The following is a 15,244-nucleotide window of genomic DNA, read 5'->3' as shown; positions in this document are numbered from 1 at the left end:
AAACTTAGAATAATTGAAAAGAAAATTAATATGATATTAATATCGCAAATTTTTAAATCGATTCTTCTATCGAAACGAAGCTAATCGAAACTGAAGTATTTTGCACATATTCCCAGGATGTAATATTTAAATATTAATTCGTTAAAAATAACGATCGCATTCCAGAAAGAATTAAGCAAAATATCCCTACTCTAACGAACCATTTAACATAAATACGCAATAATTATAAAAAATAAATAAAATCATCGATTGGTGCAAGCGTATGTAAATAATCCCCATTTACAATTCATTTGTTCCAATGTTGTGTAATCCCCCAATAAAATAAAAATCTACTCCCAAATATGTGCACAGGAAAAAAGAGTAAAATATAAGCGATAAATGCCTGATTGCAGACATTTTTTCAGAATCTCCTTAACGGACAGCCACATGGACCGCATGGTTGTCCTAACCTCAAAACATAACCTTCGCCAGCTCTACGCATACCGTTACCTCGAACTGCGTAGAAAAATATATGCGCAACAAGTACGACGATCGTACTCGCGAAACGCGAACAACACTAAACAGAACGAAACGTGAAATATATTAATCGGTACTCACCAGCATTCGGTACGAAGCGTGGTGTGTTACTAGTAACCACGGTGCTGTAGGCTTGGGGAGAATGGACACTCGGCTGATTGACGTTTACCAGTAGCTGAGGTTGATGCTGCGGCGGATTGTGATGGGGCTGTTGCGGTTGCGAATGATGATGATGATGGGACAGGTGGTGATGCTTCCCTTTTGTCGGCATGCTCATCGCAGGCGTAGGCCTCCCTTCTTTAAACTCTCCGCTACCTTCAAAGCTTGTTGCCTTATGTGGCTCTCTGAGGTCCTCATAGGTACGTTATTTTCTCACGCGGGCGTAATCAATCGTTAACGTTCGACGTGATGCCCGAAAAGTCTGATCAAATCGGTCCCTTCGTTGAAATAATCGTGGAGCGTGCACGAGAAACGATGGTTAGCGTTCGGTCACCCGTACGAAACTGATGGCACGTTTGCACGCGCGCGCACTCGAGTCACGGTCAATTCATACACAATACACCGTATTCCTATCCTCCCGTACTATTTTCGTTACAATAACACTGGCTTCCTTTGTGTACCGCTGGTAAATCGCGCACAATCGTCCCGGAACGCCTGTCTTTGTCCGTTCGCCTCGTTCGATCGAAAGTGTTTACGCTCTTATCACTTTCTTTTCCAAGATTTCGCGCGCGGTTGCAGTTATTCAACTGCGCACGGTCGCACGTACTCTTTCCACGAAATTGTTAATCGGCTGCTGTCGTCGATAACCGTACCTACGCCGTTCTACCTGCCTAAAATGTCGCGTAAATTGTCTGACAAACAGTAGGTAATTTGTTTTCCCGTGAGAAAAAAGAAGCGACGCGCACCGTGCATTGGGTACAACCACAGCACGCCTTTCTTCCCATTTCCTTCTATCTAAACGGCCCTTAACGGTGATACGAATGGATATTAATCGTTTCGCGTTTCGCGCGAGGTAAATGGAATTGGGAATTGGGAAATCGTCGACGAACGATGTTTGTCGGGCTGTTTAATTAGAAATCGCACGACACGTGCACAATTAATTAATTCGTCGGAAAGGTACTATTTTTTCGAAACGACAGAAACGGATTTGTGGTAACGTGGTGAAACAAAATTGTCCATCGACCAATCACTGTTTGGCACGAACTATGTAGTGAAGATAGAGTCAGTCGGTTAGAATGTTTGATTGGTTATGAACTTATTATGTAATGAGATGTAATTGGAGAAATAAAGAATCTATTAATCAGGAATTAGGAAATGTTTACTCATAATGTAATGTATATATGTATGTATCAATATTGTTACTTGTAAATAATCATTTTTGTATTTTTTCCTATAATACGATCACTTGGAATGTTATACACTATAGACAAAAATATATATTTTAAACTAAAATATGTTATTAATACATCAAGCTCTTGTATAGTATTTGTATTCGTAAATTTTAAGTGCTAGATTGTATTTAAAATTTTATCTTCACAAATAACTAAACATATTATCTGCGTGAAAAACATATCGTTTCGTTAAACGAAACGTTTATTTATGTGGATTATTTATATATATTTATACGTTTATACGTGCATATGTATATTTAAAAGCTAAAATAATAAATGATACAGAATTAATAGTAACATCCTACAGCTAATTTATATGAATATTCGTATAGAAATAGCACAATCGTCTATGTCACGTATTTGTACGTTTCGTCTCCGATATGTCAAGTATGACAGTACAAGTTTATGAATTCAATGAAAATAATTAACAGCATACTTATTACTATCATAAACAAAAAATAATTGTGAAATGTTACGATATTTAATCTTCAAAATTGTACGATAAGCAGAACTTGAGCAACCAAACTCTTGATTGCAGATTACAATCGGTAAGTTTCTATCAAGATTAAGGCCGGCATGGATAAAATAAGGAAATATACTTAAAAAGTATAGAATCATTTGGAAATATTCGTTCGTAAAATTGTTTGTTAAATATAATTACAGTGATATTGTATTTACTGTAATTATAACCTCCTTCTGTACGTCTGATAAGTACCTTTTTTCATTTTTCGCATTAGGTTTTTACTATTTATATCTTTCTTCTACGAAAATGAGTTCTCGTGGTAAAGTTGAAACTGAGAAGTTAAGGAAAAATTTAGAAGCACAGTTAGATAGATTGGTGCTACAATTAGAAGATATAGAAGAAAGCAGGTATTTGAAGAAAAATATATTGCCCAAAGCATGATTATTTTTTCATATTTTTTAATTTTATAATATATATATACTTTTATGGAATTATGATTTTTAATAGGGATTTATTAGATGGAGATGGTTACGAGGATGCTTTACAACTCACAAAAGAAGATTTACAAGAATTTAATGAAAGTTTACAGAGAATGATATCTGGTGACACTACATTAATTGATGAGTTAGGTGCAATACAATTGGTATGTTGCATTTAATCTTCTAACAATTATTTTTTACTCATAAACTATATATATTTTAAAATTTGTTATAAATAGGCAACCCAAGCAGCAATTAGCGAAGCATTTAAAACCCCTGCTGTATTAAGAATGTTTGGTAAGAGAGAAACAAGTCAGCTTAGAGACCGTTTGACTCAAATTGATTGCGATATGAAACTTGGAAAATTAAGCAAAGATTGTTATGATCGTCAACGTGGAGAGGTGTTACATGCATTGAGACAGCTTGGAGAAAAATTAGAACCTTCAGAATTACAACTGTTGGAAAAACTGAAGTTGAGTAACATTGATGCAACAAGTTATGAGCAAGTAACTGAAAGTGTAGAAAAAGGTCGAATGGCTATGGCAGTAGTAGGTGATGAAGTTAGAACTAGTCAAAATACATAAGTTTTTGTAGTTTTCATATAAAGTTTTTATATTTTTTTTAAATTATGACGAGTAGCTTACACAAATAAAATAAGTTACTTTCCAAAATAATGTCATTTACATATATTAGTGGACGAGTTTATATCTAAAAAAATATAGGAATATGTAATGTTCTAGAACTTGAAAAACAATGACTTTCTGCTTTGAATACAATTTTATATAAAAAGTACTATATTTGTCACTTTATCATTATAAATGTTTTATTTTATTTAATTACTTAAAACGATGAAAATTAATTATTTGTGCGGAAATACAAATGATGAAGATTGAAAATAACATGTGAATTAAGTTTTATAAGTAAAAGTTAAAGTATATTATAAGTGAATATATTATACATAATTTTACATTTATCATATTTTGTTCACTGTGAATCAAATTCATATCTATTTTAAATTATATCATGTATTATTGTTATATAGTGTATATAAAATACGTTTGTTTCATTGCCATACTTTACATAATTATTTATGAAGGCAATTAAGTAAATGAATTTATGCGTGTATTTCACATAATATTTCTTAATATGTATACACACATATTATATAAATTATTTAAATATTGTGCTAAAAACATTTACATATAATAGAAAACAATATTATGTATTAATATAAATTTTCACATTAAAAGTCCATCTTCCATGTAACTTTTGTTATAACAAATGCAGAAATAAAATTGAAAATTTTGACCATTCTACATGGTAAGAAACTGTTATTTGACAATATGAGGTATTCCTTAAACATATAACATTATTCATCAAAGTAATTATATTCTACCTTAGTCTTACATCTTTTTTTAATGAAAAATAAAAACAAAAAAAATACTGTGTTTATTAATGATCACAATTTTGGCCGAAAGAATATAAAACAGTTTTGAACATTGTCTGTATACATATTACATGTATTCTCTTCGATTTTAAAGATAAAGTTTATAAAGGCATGTCAAATTGGTGTCAAGAATATATTAGTGTGCTTCTACAAAGGATCTTTTTACAAACATAGCAATTGTTTTAACTTCTTTAGGAGACACAGTAGAATATATAGTCCATCAGTTATAAATTAGCGCTTACGCCTACAGACTCTTTTATGTTCACGCTGCCAGTGAATTTGTTGACAATCAGTACTGCAATATGCCGTATTCCAACAACAATGGTATATTGCTTCAGCTTCACAATTGTAACACTGTAAGTATAATATTTATGAATTATTACATGTATATGTAAATCGTTACATTTTAATACATATCAATCATTAAAGGATTATTACCCATTGCTTCTTCTTAATTTCTGATATAATCTGTTGATGTCTGTCCGTTAATTGCCGCACTTCTTTAGCATGTTCGGCTTGTAATTTCTCTAATTCTTTACATTTTTCAAGTTCTAATTCACGACGTAGTTTTTCTAGTGCTGTTGTAGTAGGTTGTTCAGAAGTTCTGCGCTCCCTCTTTATCTATAATATATAACATGAAAATATCAGATTAAACTAATAAATACATGATAAGTATAACTGTTTAACATGATTCTCATATGTTATTACCTTTGCTGGTAATGTTTCTGGTTGTATTTGTTCCGTCTGAACTAGAACACATTTGGATCTTGGTTCTTGAGAACTAGAAGTAACCATATCCTCTTGTGAACCTTCTTTCTTTAAACCTTGAGGGCATGTGGTGGACATTTCTCTTGGAGGTTCATCTTCTGCCACTGGTAAACAGGGTACTTGTCTCTCTTCGCTTCCAGCTTTACTCACTGAAGATTTCTCTTCATTGTCTTTTCCATCTTGGGTCGGTGGCACATCATTGTGACCATCTGAGCTGAGACGTACAACTTTAACTCTTAGATCCTTAAAAAGTTGTTTCGCAGGATTAGAATTGTTCGCCGTACTTTTCGAACCTGTTGATTGTATATTTCGGATCTTTGGTTTTGGACCCTCACAATCGTCGCTGATGTCCAATTCGCCGATGTTCTTGCCCAATTTTCGCAGCAAATTCTGATGGTGCTTCAGTTCTTCAAATGCTCTGTTCCAAGCAGTCGATCTTTTTATCTATGGAAGGTAAATTGTGCACGCTTTAAGAAAAGTCGATTCTCTTCCGATTGCACAATGAAATGCAGTGGTGAGAAATTAGTTGTACACTTTAGGCCACTGTGTATGTGCATACCTTCATCTCTTTCCATTTTCCTTTTTCCGAAGGCTATGCAAGAATTCGTTGTTAAGACAATAATATACCTAAGTGCAACAACAATTTCTAAATTGCTTTCTCTCAACAGTTCTCTTCTATTGTGTCAGTGATACAATACACTGTAAATGGCGTGTAACCTAAACCGAGAATTTCACAGTGTTCGCGTGATAATTTCGCGTGGAACGGAAAACTAATTAACTTATGTTTACCTGTAAACTCTGTAAGCTGGCGGTAATTGGACGAATAAACATTTTTTCGATGTTGGCGCGCATGTGATGACCTCCAAAAAAGCGGACATCATAAATGTTGCTGTTCACTTGCATGACTTTAGCTGGCCAGTAGGGGTATCCTTTTTGCTTTGCATAAACTAACTGATGTGGTGGATTGCAGGGTATGCAAAACCACATTTTCTCAGATTTCTCGTTTGATATCCTATAGCAATCAGCGCAACGACGTATTTCTTGAAGATCGTAGCAGCAATCCTGATACATTGTGAGACCCATTTCCCCGATCATACTATGAGCTAAATAGATCAATTAAAATTATTATTTTATCATCAGTACCATATAAAGAATTTTATCTTCTAATTCCATACCTCCGTGATATATAATGATATTGTGTAAAATATTATGTGCATCAGCTTGAAATTCAGCAAGATTGTTGTATTCTTTTTTTTTAATTTTTTGATCCATTATAGCCAAATCCATATGGTGTTTTATAAGGACGTCTGGTCGCCATGCATCTTCACCTTCACTGACCCAAGTTGGACCCGAGTATTTATTACTTGGTGTTATAGGATCACTGTTAAAAACGATCGTGCGATTTGTAATTTCCAGCGGTAATGTTGCCTTTAGATGTCCACAAGTAAAACTCAAGATATGATTGAGATCATTTTTGTCTGGGTATGTGTCATTGTTTATACTCTGTAATAATTATTTTTAATTCGTTAATATATGCATCATGGAATATGAATTTAGATATCACTTATTTAGATATTCACCTCACAAAAACTGCATATCTTTAATTTAACAGTACTAGGCACATGACATTCAGAATGAAAAACTCTAAAACATTGCTGACAACATTCTACTGCTCCTGCTTTTTGGCATTTGCAACAATACCAGTCATGACTATCATTATATATGGCATCTATTGGTAGTCTGTAACTTTCCTGCTCTATATTTTTTGTGGATACTTTTTTTATATGAACAAGCCCATCACCAACTGCTTTATTTAATTCTTCTTGAGCTTCCTGTTCGGTAATTCCATAAACTCGAGCAAGATGCCGTACCATACACTCATTATTAGGTAGTCTTCTTTGATGTATAGTTATTTTTATAGCATCCCATATTCGTTGTGTCATAAATGGATCAGTTTTTCGACGTACAGACATTCTGATCAGAGGGCACTGAAACAAATATAAAATAAGTATTCATAATCAGTACCTGCATAAGTTACTACATAGACAAATAATCAATATACCCTCATAATATGATACAGTTATTTCTAGTACATACAACAGCTCAGATACCCCTATATTTAACAAGGTATAATACCTACATGCAATTTTTTTTTAAGTAGTACCTTTGCAGACAGTACAAAGTGCATTACTCAATAATTAAGAAATAACTTACTATGTTTCAACATTATACTTCATAATACAAATAAAACATAAAAAATTTCAACAAGTAAAATATTAACGTGTCACATTATGTATTCTATAGTACTCAGTGTAGCAGCATATACACTACTGCTGTTTAATCTCATTACAATTGTCATTTTGTTAAGAAGGCAATTTAGGCAATGGAGGAATACATCATTATATATTTTATCTGTATCTGACACATTATTTTCTGTGTTTACATCAAGTGTATTACTTATATCTGATACAGAGTTGTACACAAATCATAATAAGTGGAATAATACGTTTTCCTCAAATAATAGTACACTGTATCACAAAAATGCCAATGAAAACAGTGAAAATAATGAATTTGAAAAGTTTTATGAAACCTTCAATACAGTTAGAAATGAAAATAACTTGACTGTAATACCTGAATGCGACATGACAAATGTAATAATGAGATATGGAATGTTATTCTTTCCATTTACAAATTCGTTTGTGTCTTTGCTTATGTTTTCTATACAGTGTAATTTAAATGCATGTGGTTTTACAAATCAATGTTTAAAGTTTTTGCAATCTCAAGAATGTGTCAAAGACAAAGTGGATGAAGATGACAGCCTACCTACATCTGAATTACAAAATGTAAATAAATATGAAACAGCTATGATGGGTGAAGCCTCTAAAGTACAAACTAGTTCAAAATCAAAGTTACTGCAAGAGAAAAAATGTTCAATGATTGAACAGTATAGGAGAAAGTTCTCACAGACTTTTACATATGATGAACTAAAGAAAAATAACAAAACAGTTGTTAGTACATTTGTAATGAGTCAGTGGATCATACCCATCCTTGTCACAGGGCTTTTATATTTGGCAGAATTCGATATTGAAAGTTACATAAAAAATATAGAAAATATAGGGTGTGTTAGTGAAAACATCTTCTTTGATGATTGTGAAAATAGTATGAAATCTATAAATATTACACAAAATGTTTACTCTGAAATGCATTCTATACCTCCATACAAAGACTATGTTAATAATAAAGATTTGGTGACATCATTTAATTCAAGTAATACTCAAGTGGATGAAATAATATCTAAAGTGCAAAATATTGTTTCTTCTGTATTAAATAATACAAACAACACTTCTCATAATGTCAATCAAATGACTTTTTATAATATTTCTGAACTGCAAAATATAACAAAACATTTAAAACATAATACATTCACAAACATTATGGAACATAATAATTCTATTCTAAGTATCAAAGATAGTTCAATAAAAAATATGTCAGCAACAGACTATAATGCAGTAAATATTCTATATAATATGACAAATGAAAATACAACTGATTTATTGAGTAATATGCAATCTGAGAATGAAACAATTGAACCTGATGCAGAAGTAACATTATTCAATTCTTTAATGGAAAATTCTTTGAAAAATGTGTCAATAAATGTAAATAATGCATCAAATGAAACTGCTATAAATAATACTGAACAACTACAGCTTAACAATATTCATCGAACTATTTCTTCCACTGAAGGTCAAATCTTTACTGATAAATTTACAGAGATAACAACGGAACATACTACATCATTATTATCTGATGATCAAATATATGCTGAATTAATTAAACGCATTCATAATATCACAGCACTTTATGAATTAAAAAAGCATAACATAAATAATAATCAATCTATACAGAAGCGATCAAAGCACTATCAACTAAAAGATTTTGAATATAGTTCTACTATAGGTCAGCAAAATGTACAATTACTTGTTAAAGTTATTTATAGAAATAATAATACATTAAAGACTATGTCATTAAATACGACAGATGCATGCTTTATATCCATTCAATTTTTGAAGCTACATTTACTTATACTTGTATTTGTAATATATTTTTTGTCAGTTTTACTCTCTTTAATCTTACAACAACATGGAAAATTAAATTGTCAAATTATTTTGAACAGACTGCAAGTAAAAAATGAAATGTTGCTAAAAAATATCAACACTAACGTTGCAAATGACATCACAGAAACAACCTTGAGTAATTCTACAAATTTGAAAGAAGCTTTTACCTCAGAACAGAATCTTAAATGTCTTAAAGCAAACATGGATGAGTCAGACAAAGATTATAACATATTGGAACAAGTAGAAGTACAGGACGTAGAATCTAACAAAAAATGGAGCAAACAGAAGATCAATAAAGATAATGAGACTAAAATACATTTAGATGTGATAAAACAAGTAGAAAATATTTTAATGCTTATTGATACTATGAAAATATCTTTATTATGTGGAACATTTTTATGGACACCTGTATTAACACAAATATTGTTCAAAGTATTCACATTTTTACATATACCTGAATGGTTGTTAAACATAACGTATATAGGTGCTATAACATTTGGTATCTTACGAAATGTATTGAATTTAAAACTGATAAAACTCCAAGAAACAGATACAAATATTATAAAAACAAACAGTATTCATCCCATAGGTCAGGATCAAAACTGAATTCTACATTTATTTGCATTACACTGATTTCAAGATAATGATTTTCTCATTCAACAGTATTTGATTTAATTTCATTTGAAACCTTCTTTACATCATATGTATTTACAGATTTGCTTATAAATGGCGTTATAGAGTCCCAATTCTATTAACACTTTCAGTACAAAACTGCCATAAGTTTGCCTGCTGTCCTTATACAATTGAGACGTATTTTAACATATTATTTTGACTGTAGCAATGTCATAACAATAAAAATCATATAAATCCACTTCGACGATATTGCGAATCATTATTCTGTGATTGTAATTACACTTAAAAGATTTTACAAAAATCTGAATCTGCTTACCAAACTGATGCACAAACTTGCTGTTCATGTATTGTTACTTTCCGATCATGAACGAAAACTTCACCTTGGAACCACGGCCAGCTGTCAGTTCATATATCCGCGTTTTATAAAAAAAGAGCTATTCAGGGCAAAAGAAAAATTTTCGTCGCCGCCCGAAAGCAATAATAAGACAATAATTAACGTAGAGACGCGCAGCTACATTGCACATATCGCGCACGTCATAAGTTTAACCTAACCTTAACAATGCGCGCGCACTCTACAATTCAAAATTCTCTACTTATCGAACATTCTACAATGTAGTGATAGAACAATAACAGTAAAATGTAAGTTTCGAAATTTAGTAACCATAGATAAAAATGTGGATAGTCAAAATTTCACATTTCAGTTTGTTATGCTTAGCACATCTTTTGTACTGACGCTATTCAACAAGTGCGACTTCTTTTCTCATTCTGTATGTACTAAATCACGTGAAAAATAGTTCTTTGTGAGGGTATTAAACAGTTTCAATATCACGGTAAAAAAATATTGTTGGTTATTATATGTGCATCGCCATTTTAACCCTTTCGGAACCAAATTTTTTTGGGCTGTAACAAATTTTTTCATAAAAAACTAAATAAATTTCGTATAAAATTTGGTGACTCTAGGTCATCGGGTTTGCTATTTGAAAACTATGTTGAAGACTATATTCAATTTCGTCGAACTTAAATGTATTTATTGTATAATTTCTGTGAATTATATTACAATGTTGCGTATATGCAACGCCGAGCGTAAACGGATTGCTTAACTAGAGGAGAATTGGTTGGACGAAATTTATGATTGTGTCTACGTGTTTTCGATTGGGTGCAATTGGCAATGTACGCATAACAGAAGTGCACAATTGTATTTTTTGGCCGACTGTGCAACTGCATTTGCGTTTCTCGATTACATCATTTGTCACTATTATTATACTCTTGTAATTGATATACAAATTATAACGAAAGCTTACTTACAATTATCCATTAAAATTAATTATAACAAGCATCAAATAAAAAATTTAAAAATTCCTTATTTATTTACGAAAATTATGGAGAACATTGAGGGAGCCCAATTTCCTCCTGTAACTTCCTCAAGATTTCAATACCGTCGGCCCAAGGGAATACGCGAGCTTTTACTTTCGGAACCTCACCATTATTCTCACCACCATTCAATATTTTGATAAGCACATAATCTTTCCGTGGGAATGCTAGATCACGTTGGGAGAGTCTTAAAATCGGGCACAGGTCGTTTCTACCATCTCCAACGTACACCACTCGATCAAAGCGCACGCCTGCGTCTTTCCTTTTCTGAATATAATTTTCTAAGATCTGCCCTTTACATAAATTAATGGTGCTTAATTTACAGGAGTCCTGAATGTGGTACATATCCAATTCTATCATACCCTTCCCATTGATCGTAGCGGGATTTGTGAACACTTCGGTAATCACGTGATCTAACTTCTTACTCTTCAACCACTCGTTAATAAAAATCGTGTTCGAGTCGCTAATGATAATAATCTCGCAACCATTGGCGTGTAGTTCTTTTAAAAGTTTCATGATGCCCAGCACCGGCGGCATATTGGCAATGGCACTTTTGATTTGCCTGACGTCGATGGAACAGCCGTGAAGCAACTCGAATATCTTCCCCATGTACGCAATCCAACCGCTAGAACGACACAATTCCTTCACATTGTCCGTTAACTTTTCCTTGGGCAACAGCTCACGAGCGACGACATCGGTATTGCCGTCGGTGATCGTATGATCAAAGTCGAATGCGGCGAGCACAGACCGATGCATCTATTAAAATGCAAATACGGTTACAAAGGAGAGGAATGTCCCCGTGATCATCGCGAGTCTCATTTCGATTACATTTCCAATTTGATTTGTTCGATTTAAATATTCCCGCAAATAATCTATGCCATTTCGAATAACTCGGAAACGGTCGAACGTCGCGTATACAGTCCTGAGCAGTCCTGACATTTGTGTACATGCTACCGTTTCTGTCACCATATATTTTGCTGTACTATTTTTAATACTTGCGAAAGGTGAAATTGTTGATCTTATCATTAAGAAGAAACAAGATTATATAACATTAACAATACGTTTCTTGAATAAATGTGTAATGTTTTTTTATTAATCGTAAATAAAAGTTTCTTGATGGAATATGTAGATTGTATGTACTCACTGTTAATTCAATTTTCAAACGTGCATGAAACTGTAATTTTATTTCTAGAAAACGTAAAAGAAGCTTAGGTTACTAACGATCTGAACCGAACCCTTAGACAGGTGTCCGGCAACTGTCGCTTTTAGGTTAAGCACTTCAAATATCATGATAAAGTGGTATATACATAAGTATACTGTCTTCGTGTATACAGTTAACGACACATGCGTTTAATTTCAGTGCAACTGTAGCATACACATGTATTTTTATAGAATTTTCTTACGGTTTATGTAATTTTTCAGCATAAAAAGATAACATTTTTAAATATTTCATATATACTGCATTGCTTGATGTGCGTGTCTGTTAATTAAATAATTTTATACTGTTTTGCAATTACAGATACAAGTAGGTTCTTTGACTAAATTAATAAAACTATATTATATATGATCGTATCGAATAATTATTTTACTTTTAATATTAATGAAATGTTTTTAGTGGATACAAAAATTCGGAGTCAACAAAAAATGTATCCGATGAAGGTGACACATACTATAACGCATGCGTAATAACCGTATTTGTTTCGAATTTTCGCTCTTCAAAAAAAGGGTGTAATAATTCTGTTACAATTGGTTTAAAATAGAAAATATGTATACAACATCTACAAGAATATCGGACAATGAATTTGAGGATGACGAAGATTTCGTTTTTCCTAGAAAGGTGTAAATGTGTTTCTACATAACCTGTATATACTTGACTGTATACCGGTGTTTTATTAATAGATCATAATAATAAAAAAATATGAATATTTTGTGATGAATTATTGAAAAAATTATATTAAAAATATTTCCACTATAATTCAAATTTTTAATCTAAGTACATCATTATAGTATTTATTTATATAATGTAAAGATATTACTATTTGCAGAATTATTCACAAACAGAAAGCAGAAATGCATTTAATCAGTACCAAGATGATATTAATGAGGACTATGAGGAGCATATTCTCGAATGTCAGATGATGAATGCATGTATTATGAACTGCTTAGATATCGTACAAGAATATCTTAAATGTAATTATTTGACATTAATACATTAAGTATAAGTAACTTCTAATAAGTTAGAAATATAGTTTCCTAATATCTGATTATAATTATGTGTAGCACATGATGTAAATAATTTTTTACACACTGGTTGGACTCCACTTTTATACGCTGCATTTTATGCTCAAAGAGAAATTATTGAATACCTCATAAAAAATGGAGCTAATGTTAATAAACATCAAGGTTTTATATTCATTTTACAATTTATATTAGACAAAAAGTAATGTATTTGAATTTTCACTAAATAAGATTATATTACAGATGGATATACACCACTAATGGCTTTGTGTAGTTCTACTAAGGGCACAATAGAAGAACGCATACAATGTTTAAATCTACTCTTAGAAGCAAAAGCAAATACACATGCTTGTAATAAGCAGAGGTAATTTGTACTATACATATTGTCATATGTATAACAATGTCTCATATATAATTATTAAACGGTTCTTTTATAGGCAGACACCTTTAATGTATGCCTGTAAGTCACAGGAATCAGAATTTGTCGCAGAATTAATAAAACATAGTAAAAATATCAATGCATGTGACAACAGAAATCAAACTGTAGGTTTTCTAATAATGATATTGTAATGAAAATTGATGAATATGTATATTGTCTTTACTTATAGGCTTTAATGTATGCAACCATAGCTAACAAACTAGAAACTGTGAAACTATTAATAGACAGTGGAGCTGATGTTACATTAATTGATTGTAACAATTTAACTGCCAGCGAGATAGCTTCTACAAAAGGATATGATAAGGTAATTTTATTTATAAATAGAACATAACTGAAGAACATGAAGTAATGTTAATATAATTGATATAGATTGCATCTTTATTGAACTCTGATGAAGAAGAGATAATAGATGTTTGTAAAATGTCTCATATAAGTGATTGGACAGATATGTTTCCATCATTAATTAATATAAATAATAAAACCATTGATTTTGACATATATACAATTTTACATGGAATGGGTTTAGAGAAATATGCACCTATTTTTCAAGGAATGACCCTTAAACATTTCCTGAAATTAACTGAAAATGACTTGCATTGTTTAGGAGTAGAAATTAATGCGCACAGAGTACAATTTATGGAGCAACTTCACAAATTTCATAGAAAAAAATGGAGCGTACAAAGCATTGGTATTATTAACAAATCTTTACCCTATACGTATGTTTATCTTATCTTTTACAACTCTAAAAAATTTATATATGAAAATTTGATTTTTTACCTCTTTTTGTAGAATTGTGAATAGTATAATCTCTTTAGGCACAATAGCCAAACAGGTTGCAGTTATAGGTTCCAGTTTTTATTATGTTAAAACCAGTTTATTAAATGCAAGTAATAAGAATGTACATTTAACTAAAGAGCAAGCAATTGATTATGAACTAAAACTGAAGAAAGCACAAAAAACTCTGTCTATTCTTAAACAGGAACTTGTGCAACTAAAAACACTTTCTAAAAAGGTATGTTACTAAATATTGTATACTTAAAACATACATACTATATTTAGAATTTCTTTTTAACATAGATTGAGAAAGAAAATGATCTTGGAATACCAGCGACATATATAGGTCCAAAGAAACACAGTTCACACTGGCCCATTTTGTTAAGTGTCGCTGTAATTACAGGAATATATTTGTCTAGGACAGTATACGTTCAGAGATTAATAACCAACTGATAAAAGTATGATTTCACGCATTAGCATTTATATAATATCATTTTTTTAAATTTATTTCTCGACATTATATTAATAAATTATCTATACAGGACTTGATCACATTATTCTTTTATAAACGTGAAAAATGCTTAACAAAGTATATCTAATATTGTAGTTA

General features: G+C 31.6%; 4 protein-coding genes across 8 annotated transcripts; 2 read left to right on the top strand and 2 right to left on the bottom strand.

Annotated features, from left to right (window-relative positions):
• The first annotated feature begins 2,451 nt into the window (after window positions 1-2,451).
• Window positions 2,452-3,709, top strand: LOC143188698 (protein LZIC). The gene is made up of 4 exons (XM_076393101.1): window positions 2,452-2,455; window positions 2,645-2,777; window positions 2,878-3,013; window positions 3,089-3,709. Exons 2-4 carry the CDS (start codon window positions 2,677-2,679, stop codon window positions 3,431-3,433), a joined length of 582 nt encoding a protein of 193 aa, XP_076249216.1. The 5' UTR covers window positions 2,452-2,455; window positions 2,645-2,676; the 3' UTR covers window positions 3,434-3,709.
• A 116-nt stretch (window positions 3,710-3,825) lies between these two features.
• LOC143188692 (zinc finger MYND domain-containing protein 11) lies at window positions 3,826-10,267 on the bottom strand. 4 transcript variants are annotated; one of them, XM_076393093.1, is made up of 9 exons: window positions 10,129-10,267; window positions 6,645-7,052; window positions 6,240-6,567; window positions 5,854-6,167; window positions 5,624-5,656; window positions 5,349-5,508; window positions 5,005-5,273; window positions 4,735-4,917; window positions 3,826-4,650 (listed from the first exon to the last, which is right to left on the bottom strand). In XM_076393093.1, exons 2-9 carry the CDS (start codon window positions 7,035-7,037, stop codon window positions 4,528-4,530), a joined length of 1,803 nt encoding a protein of 600 aa, XP_076249208.1. In that variant the 5' UTR covers window positions 7,038-7,052; window positions 10,129-10,267; the 3' UTR covers window positions 3,826-4,527. The 4 variants fall into 4 exon arrangements, with proteins under 4 accessions (XP_076249208.1, XP_076249209.1, XP_076249206.1 ...); XM_076393094.1 differs by having other exon boundaries at window positions 5,358-5,508; XM_076393091.1 differs by having other exon boundaries at window positions 5,005-5,508.
• A 920-nt stretch (window positions 10,268-11,187) lies between these two features.
• LOC143188697 (pyridoxal phosphate phosphatase PHOSPHO2) lies at window positions 11,188-12,452 on the bottom strand. Its single transcript, XM_076393100.1, has 2 exons — window positions 12,328-12,452; window positions 11,188-11,939 (listed from the first exon to the last, which is right to left on the bottom strand). The coding sequence occupies exon 2, from the start codon at window positions 11,937-11,939 to the stop codon at window positions 11,190-11,192; it is 750 nt and encodes a 249-aa protein (XP_076249215.1). The 5' UTR covers window positions 12,328-12,452; the 3' UTR covers window positions 11,188-11,189.
• A 142-nt stretch (window positions 12,453-12,594) lies between these two features.
• On the top strand, window positions 12,595-15,220 carry LOC143188693 (ankyrin repeat, SAM and basic leucine zipper domain-containing protein 1). 2 transcript variants are annotated; one of them, XM_076393095.1, is made up of 10 exons: window positions 12,595-12,708; window positions 12,799-13,020; window positions 13,229-13,373; window positions 13,464-13,586; window positions 13,665-13,785; window positions 13,859-13,964; window positions 14,030-14,164; window positions 14,230-14,576; window positions 14,650-14,872; window positions 14,938-15,220. In XM_076393095.1, the coding sequence occupies exons 2-10, from the start codon at window positions 12,949-12,951 to the stop codon at window positions 15,085-15,087; spliced, it is 1,422 nt and encodes a 473-aa protein (XP_076249210.1). In that variant the 5' UTR covers window positions 12,595-12,708; window positions 12,799-12,948; the 3' UTR covers window positions 15,088-15,220. The 2 variants fall into 2 exon arrangements, with proteins under 2 accessions (XP_076249210.1, XP_076249211.1); XM_076393096.1 differs by having other exon boundaries at window positions 12,703-13,020.
• Window positions 15,221-15,244: the final 24 nt, after the last annotated feature.

Source organism: Calliopsis andreniformis, chromosome 3 (genome assembly GCF_051401765.1).
Source record: "Calliopsis andreniformis isolate RMS-2024a chromosome 3, iyCalAndr_principal, whole genome shotgun sequence".
NCBI classification, from domain to species: Eukaryota; Metazoa; Arthropoda; class Insecta; order Hymenoptera; family Andrenidae; genus Calliopsis; species Calliopsis andreniformis.
This window is presented reverse-complemented; position numbering and strand designations above follow the sequence as displayed.